The 16,092-nt window shown below is 35.2% G+C and overlaps 1 protein-coding gene across 1 annotated transcript in view; it reads left to right on the forward strand.

Moving 5' to 3' along the window:
• Nucleotides 1–16,092, forward strand: part of C5 (complement C5) — a 73,777-nt gene that overhangs the window by 13,559 nt on the left and 44,126 nt on the right. Inside the window, exons 6-16 of the mRNA XM_039866734.1 lie at nt 370–452; nt 2,719–2,809; nt 4,498–4,612; nt 6,258–6,384; nt 8,434–8,549; nt 10,285–10,470; nt 11,722–11,925; nt 13,221–13,430; nt 13,550–13,699; nt 14,741–14,870; nt 15,846–15,908. Coding sequence (XP_039722668.1) covers nt 370–452; nt 2,719–2,809; nt 4,498–4,612; nt 6,258–6,384; nt 8,434–8,549; nt 10,285–10,470; nt 11,722–11,925; nt 13,221–13,430; nt 13,550–13,699; nt 14,741–14,870; nt 15,846–15,908 — 1,475 coding nt within the window. The remainder of the gene's footprint in view (nt 1–369; nt 453–2,718; nt 2,810–4,497; nt 4,613–6,257; nt 6,385–8,433; nt 8,550–10,284; nt 10,471–11,721; nt 11,926–13,220; nt 13,431–13,549; nt 13,700–14,740; nt 14,871–15,845; nt 15,909–16,092) is intronic.

Raw genomic sequence — 16,092 nt, forward strand, 5'->3', positions numbered from 1 at the left:
GTTATATCTCCAGCACATCAACATAATGGACACATGATAAATATTCACTGACTTAATGATGATTTACCATCATTAAGCTCCAGGACTAAGTAAATCTCAAGTATCATTAGTTCTTCAAATCAAAGCTATTGACAACATGAAGATAAAATACCTGAAAAAAATAACATAATATATGAAAAACTAATTACTAAATAATTTCTATTATTCTGAAAACACTCAATTATTTCTGTTTATTGCTTAAAAATCTGTAGCAAATATAAAATACATTACTTACTTTTCCCTCCTTAAAACAGGAATTGATTAGATTTCCTTTAAATGAATTAAAGATATTTGATGACTTCTGTAATTTTAAATATTGTGCTTTCACAGATACGGTGTGTGGACAATTCAAGCTAAATATAAAGAGGACTTTTCAACAACTGGAACTGCATATTTTGAAGTTAAAGAATATGGTAATTTCTGACAATAAAAGTTTACCTATAAAGAGTTAATAAATATTTTTGATTGAAAGTTGTTAATTAAACCCAGGTCATTTTCCTCTTTAAAGAAACCATACTTTATCTCCAGCCATAGCTGGAGACAAAAAATAAGTTGAAATCACTTTTGATTAATGAACTTAATGCAAAATCACTCCCTGAAGATGAAGCAGCCTCATCTAGTATGCTTAGAAGCACTGGTGGAGAGGGTAAGGGTAAAAAGGCGGTTGTCCAAATGCCGGGGCTCCAGTTGCAGCATGCTTGTTAACCTTGATGAAGCACACCAACTTCTCTGGACCTATGTTCCTCATTATAGAGCCTGAAGAGACCTAACCCCCTGAGGAGCTTGACTAGTTAAGGTCCTTTTCCAGAATTATGATTTTAGGAGAAACAGACATGAGGCGAGCGGAACCCAGTAGACTAATAGATGATTTACTAAACTCATTACAGCCAATTAGTGACAGAACAAGAATAACACTTGGATTTCTTTACCCTTAATCCAATGCTATTTTCCATCTGATTCACAAATCCTTAAAGTATTTATTTCAAAATTAAAGATATTCTTATTTTGAAATCAGTGATATTAATGGACTAATAATTAATCTTTCCATTTCTTATAATTGTTTACTAGCTTATTTATATGCTCTGATATCAAATTTAACTTTCTTCTGCTTGAAGTCATTTTTTAATCCCCCAGGAGACTCGTCATATGGAGAATAAATACACAAATTTTAAAAATTAAGAAAAAAAAAAGTGACACATTTGTTACAATGAAATTCAACTTTGAAGATTATAGACTCTATATGTATGAATCCAACCAATCTTCCTTCAGGTGTTTTTGCTGCTTCCTGTATATATCTAGAATTCATCCACCTCTTATTATCTCTCATTGATTCATCATCAGGCTCCCTCCTGGATTACTGCAAAATCTTCCTAATTGCCCTCTCTGCTTCTAAACTATTCTTGCTTGGCACTAGCCAAAACAGCCTTGAAATGCGAATATCATGTTATTTCGCTATCGAAAAGTTCTCTTCCCTCATCGCCTAGCCAATTCCTACTCACTTTTTAAGTCTCAGTTGAAAAGCCATTTATTCAGGGAAACTTTCTCTGAATTCTCTTTCCCGAATAGGATTCTCTGTACTTCTTCGTATCAGTTTTCATAACGGGTATAGGTGTTTATCGGTGTAAAATTTTGCTTGTGCCTTCCTTCCCTGCTTGACCGTGAGCCCATAAAGGACAGGGCTTGTGTCTATCTTGTTTACTGGTATGCCCCAGTTTACAGAAGTGTCCCTGCTACGTGACAAGTAGGTACAAGATGGAAAGATGAAATATTTCCCTGCACCTCATATCATGGAGAAAATACAGCTGCCTGTATCTTTGATAATGTAAGAATGCAGCCCAGAGCAACAAATTGCATTGCTCTTTTACTTTTGGTCTTCACCATCTAGAAAACACATAAGCCATATCTGAAGCCAACTATCTCACTTACGTTTGTGTGCCAGTCTTTGTCCACAATATCAGGGTCACTTGTTCACCCAATTTTCTATTCACTGTTGTGCAGGTTAATAAAATTAGAATTCATAAGCCTTGATACACGGTCTGTTAGCATAAAGAGAAGACTGTGCCATTTTGACAAGTGATACTATTTTCTCTTGAGCAATCAAGGTACCAATGAAATAGAAAAAAAAACTTCCTTTCTGCCCTAATTTTTAATTTTGCATGGATGTTATTTCTTACAATTGTAAGCTATCTCTTTTTGACTAAAATCAGAGTTTTATGCTGGAATTTGGGGACTGGGTAGATTTTATCTACTGTACACACACAAAAAAGGGAAAATGTTAAATAAGCAAGAATTTTCCATTTTCAATTTAATAAACATTTGTTAAACATTTACTATGTTTGATACTTATAATAAGGGTAAGGTACACAAAGATAGAGAACAGTCTTTTTTGTTTTCAAGGAGCCCATACTCTAGTCAAGGAAATAAACAATTGCCTATAATAAATGCTGTAGTCAAAAAATAAACAAAGTGCTTCTAGTCCATAGAGCTACACAGAGGTACACGGACTGACCTCTGACTGGTGGAGTGGGAGGCTTCCCAGAGATATTGTCATTGCTATTGTCATTGATAATGATGATGATGACAAGGTAGACGTTGTGTTGATGTTACAGCATTAACTATACCAGAAAGAAAGCTAGTGTAATTAAAGTGGTAATATTGCCTCTTTATTTTTATTTTCAGTGTTGCCACATTTTTCCGTCTCAATAGAACCAGAGAAAAGTTTCATTGGCTATAAGGACTTTAATAATTTTGAAATTACTATAAAAGCAAGGTAAGAAAGTTTTCTATTTCACATTATTCAGCTAATTGAGTGCCAAATCCGGTTGGTGATAGTTGCCCAAAGTGAGAGCTGTAATTTTTTTCCAGCTTTATTGAGATTTAATTGACATGTAATGTTGTGCAAGTTTAAGATATACAATGTGTTGATTTAATACACTTACATACTACCGAGATCTGTGATTTATTAGCAAATTCTGCCCTGACTTTGGGATTCATTGATTGAGGAAACATTATGCCTATAGTTTGTTCAGATGTGAGCTGGTTCTGATTTTAGCTTTGTTGGTTATTCACCAGGAAAAAAAAAAATTCTAAAGAATTAAGTTCAATGTGTATGTTTAGAAACCAGCACTACCTAGGATATTGGGATTGAGATATGAAGCCTTCTCTCTTTGTCATTTTTTAATGGCTTAATCAGCCAGCTAGTGCTGCATAACTACTTCAAGACTCAATGTCTTAAAACCATGACCTTTTATGAGTCAGCTGGGCATTTCTGCTGATCTGGGCTAGGCTGATCTCAGCTTGGCTCCTCCATGTGCCTGCAGTTATTTGCAGGTCAGCTGGGGGCTGCCTGGTCTAGAGAGATCTTACTCACATGTCTGGAAGTTGGCTGGCAGCTGACTAAAGCTAAAAGGTTGATTGGACCACGTATATCTCTCGTCATCCAGCAGGCTAGCCTGCAGCAGTAGCAACACTCAGAGAGAGAATATGAAAGCATAAAAGTCCTCTAGAGGCCTGAGCTTGGGGCTGGCACATCATCACTTCCACCACCTTCTTTTGTCTGAAGCAAGTTACAAGACCAGCTCAGAGGAAATAGACTCCCTTCACACTCTTTGCATCCAAGAAGCTGCAAAGATGGTGGATATATGGGAAGTGGAGAATTGGGGTTAGTTTTGCAAGAAATCTAACACAAAAGTTAGGTTATTTAAAGATAGCAATATAATTATAGCTATTAATGATAATAACCAATTTCTATAACTATATATGTTGGGAACTTTTTGAAACACTCTGTGTATATTAGCTCATAGGTACTATTCCTATTCCCATATTACAAATGAAAAAATGAGGTATATAAATGTTCAGTAATTTGCCCAAGATTTCATAGCTAGTAAGTCGCATAACCTGTCTGGTTCCATAGTCCATAGCCCTCAAATGCTACCTTATGCTGCCTTTCTTACTAAAATTATTTTTTTAAATGGAGATACTTTATTCAAACTATGAATAAGGAAACTTAGCTCTTGCTACAGTATTATTTGCTATGCAGGAAGTTTCCTTTATTCTTACTTTAATTCTAAACTAAAAAGGAAATACACATTTAGAATTTTAAAAAAGAACATATACAACAGTAAAGTGGGACACGCTGCTTTTAAAGTCATAAAAGAAAATAAGGAGCAGCTCTCCACTGACATCAAATCATTGAGTAAGTAACACATCCTGTAGAGAAGGGCCCCAGACCTGAGTCTTTGGATCTCCCCAAGACCAGTTTTTTCATCCAGCACATAGTAATAAAATTTGTACTTCGGCTTTATTGTTGTAGCTCTATGAGGATGAAATGTAATAGTGAATGGAAGATACTTTAAAGTGTATCAAGTGCTTTATGTAATTTCGAATTGATCCTCTTATCTGAATTGTATTATTATAACCTTGTTTACAAAGCAATCTTGTGGTATTATTGTTTAACAGATATTTTTATAATAAAGTTGTCACTGAGGCTGAAGTTTATATTTCTTTTGGAATAAAAGAAGACATTAACGATGATCAAAAGGAAATGATGCAAAAAGCATTGCAAAACACAATGGTAAGACGTTAAGACATGTTCACTCATACCTAAAGGTATATCATGAATGCTTCCATGAGATGGAAGGTTACTTCAATATCACCTAATCTGATCCCTCATTTTATGTAGGTGTGGAAATGAAAGCTGAAAATCCTCCATTGGCTTCTCATTGTCCTTAGGATAATGTTCACTCTTCCTTGGCATCAACTCCTTTCACCAGCCTATTTCATGCCATTTCTCCCTCTCCCCTCCTTTGCACTAGCTACTCTTATTTCCCAAACTTACTCTAGTCTCTCTTGCTTCCAGGTCTGTGCAATGCTGCTCCTTCCGCTTGAGAATGCTCTTGCCCTTTGTCCCCTCCTGCCTCCTTTTTGCCCAGCTAATTCCTCCTAGTTCTTTAAATCTGAACATTGACATGCTTTCTCTTGGAAGTTTCTCTGAACTTTTCAGCTAGCTTAACTAACCCTGCCAGGCACTCCCTTAGGCCTTGAGTGGAGTATATTTGACACTTTATTGCAGTGGTTCTGAACCAGGGGCTATTTTTATCCCCAAGCGGACATTTGGCAATGTCCAGAGACATTTGTGGTTGTCACAACTGGGGAAGAGGGTGCTACTGGCGCTTAGTGGGAAGAGACCAGGGATGCTGCTAAACTCTCACAAGGCACAGAGCAGTTCCCCACAATAAAATATTTTCCTGTCAAAAATGTCAATAGTGCCGAGATTGAGAAACCCTCTTTTATTGTAATGGTTTACTTACTTCTCTATTATTTTCTACACCAAACTCTTTGTGGGTCTAAATCATTTCCATTATATGCTCAGAGTCAGCATGGTTTCTGGCAAATAGAAGGTACAACTTTATAAATATATAAGTGAATGAATTCATGAAGAAGATACTTGTTAAAGGCTAGTGGTTGCTGGTGCTTAAATTAGAGTCCTGGTCCCTTTTTCATTGTTCAGTGTTTTTTTACATTATACAATACATGATAAGGGCTCATGTTATTCTACTTACTGTTTGTATATTCATATGATTTGCAACATCAGTTACTTAGCCTTTGCTTTTTCAAAAGACAGTTTTGTTTACTCAAGATATAAATTAGATGTATCTTTTTAATGCAAGATTCTATGCTAGACACTGAAATTTGAAGTAAATAAGACAAAACTCCCTGGCTTCAAGTCATTCAATTTAAAAAAAATAAGGCAAAATCTATTTTATTATTGTGCTTAATAATTCAGTGATATAATATGACCCCATATCCCTTTACCCACTGTATGTTTTTAAATTAATGTTTCAATGTGTAAGCAGCAAAGCACAAATTAAATATCATTAAACCCAAAAAACTCTTAGTTAAGAGCAAAAGTAAGCTGAGAAGCCTAGGAACATGGATGATGACTCAGGAATTGGAAGAAGACATCTTTGTCAGTCAGTACAAAAAAGACTCATTGAATCAAATGATATTTAAGACTCTCCTGTGTCTATAATTTTATAAAATAGATTAGAAAATAGTATTCTTGGCTTAATTGTGTATCCAGTCATTCACTTTACTGGTGATGATAAACCATCCTCTGACATTTGTTTTAGATTGAGAGGCTAGTAAAAACAGATATTGTTAATTTTTCCTTATAAGTTTTTCTCTAAAATAAATCTTTCATTTTCTCCTTTTAAAAGTTGATAAATGGAATCGCTAAAGTCACATTTAACTCTGAAACGGCAATTAAAGAATTGTCCTACAGCAGTCTAGAAGAGTTAAACAACAAGTACCTTTATATTGGTGTAACAGTCATAGAGTCTTCAGGTAAGTTTCTTTTGTTTGTTTGTTTTAACTTTATCTTGAGAAATATTTAGACAACATATTAAAGGTATAAATAATTCCTATAAATCTTTCATATTTTATTTTCTTTCATATTTAATTTATCCTTTATATGTCGTTAAAAACTGGAATTAGAGCATAGCTCTGTCACTGTCTGGTCATTAGGTCCCCATTGCCTCAACTGCAAAAATAAGGTAACACCTACCCAGCTGATATCCCAAGTGGCTCTGCAGGCTATCTGGCTTAAACATCTGGCATCCCAATGTTCTCGCCTGGTGTAACACAAAATGATCAAAATGAAATTATGTATGTAAAATGTTTGATAAAGTACTATGCAGATGAAAGTAATTATTATTATCATTGTTTTAGTCTCCTTATCTGTGAAATAATGAAGTTGAAGCAAATGCCTCCTAAAACTTTTTTCAGCTATAATATTCAGGAATTCTACCTAAAACTGGAGGCAATAATGTTTCTAAAATGGGTACAATAATAGTATACACTTCATAGGGTTATGGTGAGGACTGAAGAGTCAATATATGCAAAGCATTTAAAACAGTTCTTGTCACTTAGTGAGGACCATTAAGTACTAGCCCTCCTTTTCCTCCTCTTCTTCCTTCTTGGGTCCACCTACTACTTTCTTAGCATCCTTAAAAATTTGTATAGTGCTCTCAACCCCACTCCAGTGGTGTTTAATAGCTATTAATTATTATTCCAAATTGGGTCAAATTACTCTGGTACGTCTTGATTATTAATGTTCTTTATATTTTCAGGTTTATATTGAACCCCCAACTACCTTGAACAAATAATTTAACCATACTGAATCTATTTTTTTTTCTGTAAAATTAAAGTTAAACCAGATGATCTCTAAGGTCCCTTCCACTTCTTTATATTTGTCCTTCTAGGGTAGCAGAATAAAGAATGGAGGTAATTATCCAATTATTGAGCACTTTGTATATATCAGATGCTCAATAGATGTTGGAGAATAATGATGAGATCATACTGCTTGCCCTGGCTGTTGTTTTTGACATTATTTTAATGTTTCTTATTTTTACTTTGTCTCAATTTATTTCAAATAAATTTAGTTTAATCAATATCTAAGGGATATTCATAGAGTGTTGCTAAACATGCAGCCTTCCAAATATGAATGATATATAATCCCAACACTCAAGTGGTTTACAAACTAGCATCAGCTATAACACAGGTAAACAAAGAATTCTGCTACAAAAAGAAATTCCATGTGTGCTTTAAACAAGTAGTTAATGTGTTTGACCTTCAGAGGAAAGTGAGCTTCTAGATGATTTTTGAGCAATCAGGAGCTGTGTCCTGAAGAAGATCAGTTTTGCAGGACACAGGGTTTTGAGGTAGGGATGGTAGACAAGGTGCAGTGGGGCACCCTCCATAGAGGGACATACCAAGGGTAGAAAGTGAAACTTGATCTTTGAGAATAGCAGATTATCTAGTTAGCTGAAATATAAGGGGTATTAGGGATGTAATATTAGAAAGGAGTTTGGGGCACTAGAGCTTTGTATGTTATTCTTAATAATTATACTTAAGTTTTAGTTGGTGGATAACACTGTTGGGCTCTTGCCAGTGGATTCTCACAGTTCTCTCTACCTCAAGCACTCTTTTCTGTCTTTCTCTCCATTTCTCTCCATATTCCTGCACTCTAAAGGTAACCCCGCTGTAAGGCTCAGTCTGTGGCTTACCCTTTCCTTCTCTCCTTAATACTCAACTGAAACTCAGACCCCTCTCTGCATTCTTCCTCAATCTAGCCCTATAGCTCTAATTCTACACAGAGCATCTCTACATACAGCCTTGTGCATAAGGGTTAGAGAACTCCTGAGGTTTAAATACTTCTCTGCACTGCCCCTCTGAACCAAGACCCACGTCCTACTTACTATTGGTAAATGAATGAGTGCAGGAATGGAGTGAATGAAGGAATAAGCCTGTGGAGATGTATCAAGATAAAATATATTCCCATCCAGAGTAGTATCCTCCTTAAGAAGGTCAACATGATCCTTGTCATTCCTTTAGGTGGATTTTCTGAAGAGGCAGAAGTTCCTGGCATCAAATACCTCCTCTCTCCCTACAAACTGAATTTGGTTGCTACTCCTCTTTTCTTGAAGCCTGGAATTCCATATTCTATCAAGGTAGATGAAGGGGGAAAAAAACTGCTGAATATGATTGTCTTTTTCTGTTTACAGAAAACATTAGGGAGGGTGGCAAACGGGAAAGATTCTAGAGAAGCAAATCATGGAGTGAACTCATTCTATAACAGCTGCCCTTCCTCTGCATGCAGATAGGAGTGAGAAACTGCAGGCCAGCTTCAGCCTTAGGGCCAGTGTCTGTATTTAGTAAGATAGCCTGTGTTAGGCATTCCCTAAATAAGCATTGCATTAAATTATATGTAAATAGAACCCCATTAGTCTACAGTTCAAAAAAATTCTAACATTTAAAATTATTTGGTGACTTGTTCCTAAAAAGCCTTAAGATGGAGATATCATTCCTTGACTATAAACCCCTTTCTCTCACCATTTTTTACATCCTGTCTGTCTCTGAGTTTGCATCTCTGTATTTTTCACTCCGTATTCTTTGTGCATGACTGACTCTGTCTGATCTTATCTGTCTGTATTGTTCTCTTTTCTTTCCATCTTGACTCTCGATTCCTGATTCTTTTCCTGTCTTTTTTGCTTCCTCTTTCTCATTTAATGTTTTCTCTCCTTTCCCCACTTTTCTTTTTTTTTTTAAAGCTGATAGTATGGAGTTAAAACATTCATTTGACTTTTATTAAATTTTATTAAAATTAGTACTATATATTTTATTATATATAATGTTATATTTTAAGTGGAAAATTTTGTTCCTTGTCCTTAATTTAGAAAGCTAGAGCAGAATTTTTTTATTCTTTGAAAATGTGCTGCTTTTAAAAATCAACTTTAGTGTAATTAAAATGTTTTACTTATTACTTACTGTGAGTCACTGGCTTTTTAGAGAAAAAAGATTTACTAAAATCAAAGCAAGCTTTAGGCATGCTTGGAGCTTCTCAATATATATAATTATCAATATATAATAATTATCAATATATAGTAATTATCAGTAGGGATAGTCTCTCCTCCTCCTGTCAATTTTTATCTCTTTTCAGGGCCACAAAATGGTTAATGTGGAAGGCTTTTTTTTTCTCTAGCCGTATGAACCACTCACTTGTCTTTTCTCTCAGCAAATAATGTTTAAGTTCCTAATCCCAAGTAAAAAATGAATAAGTTAATAATGCACTTTAATGACTGCAGCATGCACATGTATAAGATATTACAGATAATATGTAGTAATGTATAATAAGATATAAAATATAATACTATTGTATTGAATGTAATATTTATATTATTTTAAAATATCTTTTATATGTTTCATATCACATAAAAATAAAACAATATAAAATATACCTTTGTAGAAGTTATATATAATCATATGCATGGTGGTGAAAGATAGAAGTTAAAAAAAAAAAGGGATACATTTCTTTTTTCTCATATCCAAAAGAATCGTTCCCTGAAGTGACTGTCTCATTTTGTCTCATTTTCTCCTTTATTTAGTAGTCCTAAACCAACTGAAGAAACACAGAAGTTAAATAGTAGAACACCTTATCACATCTACTTGGCGTGCTTAACAGAATATTTACGTTCTGAGTCTGCTTGGTATACAGGAAAATTTATCCAAAAATGATTTAACTAAATAGAATTACATCTTTCTATAAGCTAAGAACACATTTCTCTTTACTGAATTAAACATGAATTATTTATACTCTGGTGGGAGGAAGGAAAATTATTTCAGAATTGTTATCTTTAAAACAAATGCTGAGCTGTTGAATTGAACTTGGACTGTTCCGACAAACAGGTGCAGGTTAAGGATTCACTTGATGAAGTGATAGGTGGGATGTCGGTGACTCTGAGTGCACAAACGGTCAATGAAAACCAAGAGACAACTGACTTGGAGTCGAAGAAAAGTGTAACAGGTTTCAGTGATGGAGTAGCTTTGTTTGTGGTTAATCTCCCATCTGGAGTAACGGCGCTGGAGTTTAACGTGAGCTGAATTCTGTTAAATTTTTTAGGACAATGTGTACTTTTGACTGTATATTTTGGCTAGTGTGCAGAACAGATGCAGCAGATTTTATCCATTAATCCACTGATCAGTTTCATAATTTTGCATTAAAAAAAAGTACTAGAGGCAATCTGCTAATCCATTGAATAGTCCTTAAGGAAGATAAATCGATCACTTTTTTATTTGGGAATTAATTATTTTCTCTTACATTGGTAAGACTATATTAGAATCTAGAAGCTCCAGACTAGATATAGCAGTGGAAGTCAGTGGTAGGAATATTCTCTCCCCCTACCCCCAATTTTTATGTCTTTTCAGGGCCACAAAAAGGTTAACTGTGGAAGGCTCCCTTTTTTTCTCGCTGCATGAACCACTCTACCTTAGAGCTCACTTAATAGTTTTCTCTTCTAGCAAATATTGTTTAAGTTCCCAACTCCAAGTAAAAAATGAATAAGTTAATGACTACGGCACATTATGACTATGACATGTATACATTCACTATCATCTACTGAGCACTTAAGAAGTGCTGAGCATTGCGCTAAGAGCTTTATGTAGATCTCATTTAATACCCACTTAATCAGCTCTATGAGTTACTGAATACTAACATTGCCATTTTGCAGCTGAGGAAACAGAGGCTTCAAACTTCTGTTGTGATTAATTAAATAACTTATCCATTAATAAATGGTGATACTGGGATGTAAACCAATGCATATCTCACTCCAGAGCATGAACTACTAACCTCTTTGCTATCAAAGGTAGATATTGCTGACAAGATATCATTTCTGCTCCACCCTGTATTTATAAGCACTCTGTTGTGCCACTGTTTTACAATGAAACTGGGCCGGAGAATCTCTGTGATGTCCATTCACAACCTCTCCACCAAATCCCCGCAATTCCTGCCATCTCAGCCTATAGGAAAAAGAGTCTCCAACTTGCCATTACATTTCAGGAAGGGTATCAATATTTGTTCCAGGAGCATCTTTCTCTCTTCACTTCACCAGACTTTCCCACCACAGTGCATAACCCCATATTATCCTAATGATTGTCCAAAGTCTTGGTAAAGTTACTTAATACTACAGATGTACAAACATTGGAGTAATGGAGGGTTGTTTTCTTCAGCATTTGGTAGTGTGAAATTTAGAAATTTAGAAAGCAAAAAAAGGAATATAAAAGGTGTATTTTACAGAAAACATTTCATCACAGTCCACATGTCTTCTCTGAAATTTTTCTTTTCAGGTCAGGACCAATGACCCAGATCTTCCAGATGAAAATCAGGCCAGCAAAGATTACAGAGCAGTAGCATATTCATCTCTCAGCCAAAGTTACCTTTATATTGACTGGACTGGAAACTATAAACCTTTTCTCGTGGGAGAACATCTGAATATTATTGTTACCCCCAGAAGTCCATATATTGACAAAATAGCTCACTATAATTACTTGGTAAGTATGATAATAATTGATTTACACCTATCTATTTTCCCACCTGGAACATTTTCCTTTGCTTATAGAGAAGCATCTGAATAAACCCTTGTATTTTCTTTTACAAAGCATTTCAAGAACATCATCTAATTTGATAATCAGTTTTTCAGAAACCTTTGGGATAGGGCATGATTTTCATGACCATTTTACAGATAAGGAAACTGAGAGATGGAGAGGTTAAAAGACTTCTTGTGCTCACTCAGCCTGGAAAAGGAAGATTTTGATTTGAACTGGGAACCTTTGATTCCTTGTCTGATCTCCTTTCACCAAAGAGAACTGACTACTCCATGGAGAGAATCTGATTAAATTCTCACATTACTCTGCTCTATATCATGGCCAAAGATCTCATGCCTACGCCTATTTAAAATGTGAGCATTTCACTCGCATAAAAGGAGGACCTGAATCCTGTTTTTTGAAATTTGAATCATATCACACCTGCTCCAATTCCACAGCTCAGCAACATCCCTTATTACACCACATATATTAAACAGAGGTGGTCAGTCAAGCCTGTTGGTGAAACCTAGGAAAGAACATGCGAAGAATGTTAAGGGCTTCTTGACATTTGTCAAAGAAATGGAATGAATTATTCCAATGGGCAGGCCAAACAGGTGGTAATGTATTTTTCAACATTTTTTAAAGAGAAATTAAAAAATAAATGAGGACCATAGAACACATTGACTGATGAAGGATTAGGGGACCTTTCTGGAAACTGTGCCAAAACCTGCTATTTACTATATGTAGTCTTGTTCTCTAAGGATAACTTAAGGCATCATTGAGGACATTTTGACTTCATGTAATTTAAAAAAAAAAAATCTATGCCTCCAATTTAAAACCTAATCTCTGGCTTTAAAACTTAATTCCCAAGTCAGATGCACTCTACTCACCCATCTATTTTTTTTAAATCAGTAAAACAAAGGAGATTTTAGTGACAGTGTGATGACTTTAAACAGATTTGGGGTCAAATTTTAGCTCTCTGTTTTCCTAGTTATATAATTTTGAATTAAACTCTGTAAGACATTTTATTAATTCCTGAGCCTCCATCCCTTCATCTGCACAATGGAAATAATATTCCTATCCTACTGGTTATTATGAGAATTAAAAGAGTTAAAGTAAATATAAAAATTTCTGGCACGTAGTAGGCCCATACATGTTAACTTTATTTTTCTTTAACATAATTTCTACTCTAGCGCCAAGCTCCATCCTGAAGTAAAAGTTTTGTTTTTGTAGTTATTGTTGCTGCTACTCTTTATTTTTAGATTATATCCAAGGGCAAAATTGTTCACTTTGGCACAAGGGAGAAACTTCCAGATTCCACTTATCAAAGTATAAACATTCCGGTGACACAGAACATGGTTCCTTCAGCCCGTCTCCTGGTCTATTACATCGTCACAGGAGAGCAGACAGCAGAATTAGTGTCTGACTCAGTCTGGTTAAATATTGAAGAAAAATGCGGCAACCAGCTCCAGGTAAGCCATGAATAATGTTGTAATTGAATTTTCTTCTGAATAAAGGAGACTGTATACACAGCAATCTATGAAGTTTTGTCTCCCACAAATGATCTTTTCTTTTTCAAATGACCTTTTAGGTTTCTCTGTCTCCAAGTGCAGATACATATTCTCCAGGCGAACATGTATCTCTTGATATGGCAAGTGAGTCGGAGTCCTGGGTGGCTTTAACAGCAGTGGACAGTGCTCTATATGGAGTCCAAAGGAAAACCAAGAAGCCTCTGGAAAGAGTTAAGTAGTGTATGGCATTCATCACTGGTGGCTCTGTGCAGTGCTCACAAATTGTGGCCCCCAGGGTAGGTTATATGGGAAGAATTAACAGACTAGTCCTTTTCTCTGATCTAAGCCTATAATTTAACAGCCATTCTCATGTTAGTCCCCAATGCACAGGTCCATCATTTCTTGTTCCACCAATTGTAGATAAAGTTAAGCACCATCAATTGGGAGGGTTTGGGGATTTGGGAGGGGTTTGGGGAGAAGGCTTTATAGTAGCAGTACAAGAGAAGACTGATGGGTGACTTCTGGGGTTTCTTGTTTTTGTTTTTTAAATTTCATTCAATCTGTGGCACAGAAGAATTTGAAAATGATTCAGTTCCCCTAAGTTCCCATTTGTCTTTTTTGCTTTGCTACTATATTCTAGGCTTGAATTTCTTTGAACAAGGAAGAAAGAACTGAGAAACTGTAAAGTTAAAAACATTCAGAAAGAAAAAGACATTTGGGGTCAAAATCAAAACTGGAACAACCCTCCCAAAACAAGTTTTCACCCACTTAGAACCTTGAGCCCTCCTTCCCAAAACACAAGAGGCTGTGCTTTTTAATTTTTTTTCTTTTTTTTGCTTTAAGCAACTTAAAAATTTGTTTGCTAATTTACTCATTTATGCATTCACACATTTATTCTTTTTGTGTGTGTGGTGGGGGAGTGAAATGTTATATTGACTGCAGCATACATTCTAAGTACAAAATACCAAGGGCCAGTTTCTAAGAATCTCCTCACCAAAGCTTAAGACTTAGTTCTTGATTTAATTTTGAATATATATATGTATATATATGTACATATATACATATATATATATATATGTATATATATTTATAAACCCGAAAGGACAAACTAGAGGAATGAAGTTGAGAAATTTGGACTTCAGCCACTTGATAAATAAGCAGCCTGTGTATTTCACAGGTTTGTTATAATCATGAAACAACTCATACCTTTAGTTCTTTAGAGGAATGATTTATACATCTGAACAGAATCAACATTTTGCTTTTCTGGACAGGTATTTCAAACTTTAGAGAAGAGTGACCTGGGATGTGGGGCAGGTGGTGGCCGCAACAATGCAGATGTCTTCCACCTGGCTGGACTCACCTTCCTTACCAATGCAAATGCAGATGACACCCAAGAAAATGGTAAAATAGTCAGCATTTTTCATTTATTCTTCATATTGATTACTGAAATTTACATCAATTGTTTGCCTTTCAGTCCTCATTTTTGTTTGTCGTCCAGATAGAATGACATGACTATGTAACACCCCTGTATAGTATATATTTCATTAGCCTCTAAGATAAAGTACACATTCTTTAGTGTAGTACTCAAAGCCTCTCCAATTCTTCTCCCCAACTCTCTCCAACTGTTTCTCATCCTGCTCTACCATACATTATGTTAAGCTATGTAGAATCAAGTATGGTCCTTGGGTGGCACTATGTATACTATTTTACATCTTTGGGTTTATCCTCATCAGAACTACTTTCTCTTTTATTAGCCTGGAGAAGCTACTGTTAAGAATTATCTCCTCTAATGGCTCCTCTATGGGGCTTCTTCCTTACATAGAATTGATCATTCCTTTCTCCTTTACTAGGGAGAATATCGTAGAGACTAGCTCTATTTAAAAGTAATATAATAGCAGAGCATCATTGCATATTCTTATACATCTTATCTCAGCCACTGCACTGTGAGCTCTCTGAGGGCAAGGATCACATCGTAATCATCTTCTTTCTATGGTTTTAAAATTGTTTGTAGGCATACTTGATACTATTATTTGTAATAATATAGCACAAAGAACAAGTAATAAAAATAGCACGCCCAACAAAAATTTTACTTACATTAAATACTTACCTCATTCTCTATAATCAGTGGATCAAAAAGGTTGGAGGATTCAAAATCAAACTCGGATCAAACTATATGACACTAGATCATGAGCTCCTCTAAGATAATACAAGTCATAGTAAGATGTATATTATGCAAGGCCTACCTGAAAGCAGGCTCTCAATATATGTTGAATGAATGACTTCCCTTTTTTTTTTGTGAATGTTTCTCTTTTTTTTTGAGATTTCATCTCCTTTTTTCATTCTTCTCTGTCTTTATCTTTTTTTTTTTTTGAACAGATGAAACTTGTAAAGAAATTCTCAGGCCAAAAAGAACGCTATGTAAGAAGATAGAAGAACAAGGTATTCTAAAAGTTTTATGTGATTGTAGAAAGATTTTGATCTATCACTTAAAAGCTGGAGAAAATTAAAAGTTACCTAATTTTCCCTAGTTCAGATTGAATGGGCAAAAAGGAAGATATGTATAGACATCTAGCTCACCTCTCAGAAAAATTAATCCAATAAATCTAATAGTTCATTTGCCATA

This window comes from Pteropus medius, unplaced genomic scaffold, assembly GCF_902729225.1.
Source record: "Pteropus medius unplaced genomic scaffold, Ma_sr-lr_union100, whole genome shotgun sequence".
NCBI classification, from domain to species: domain Eukaryota; kingdom Metazoa; phylum Chordata; class Mammalia; order Chiroptera; family Pteropodidae; genus Pteropus; species Pteropus medius.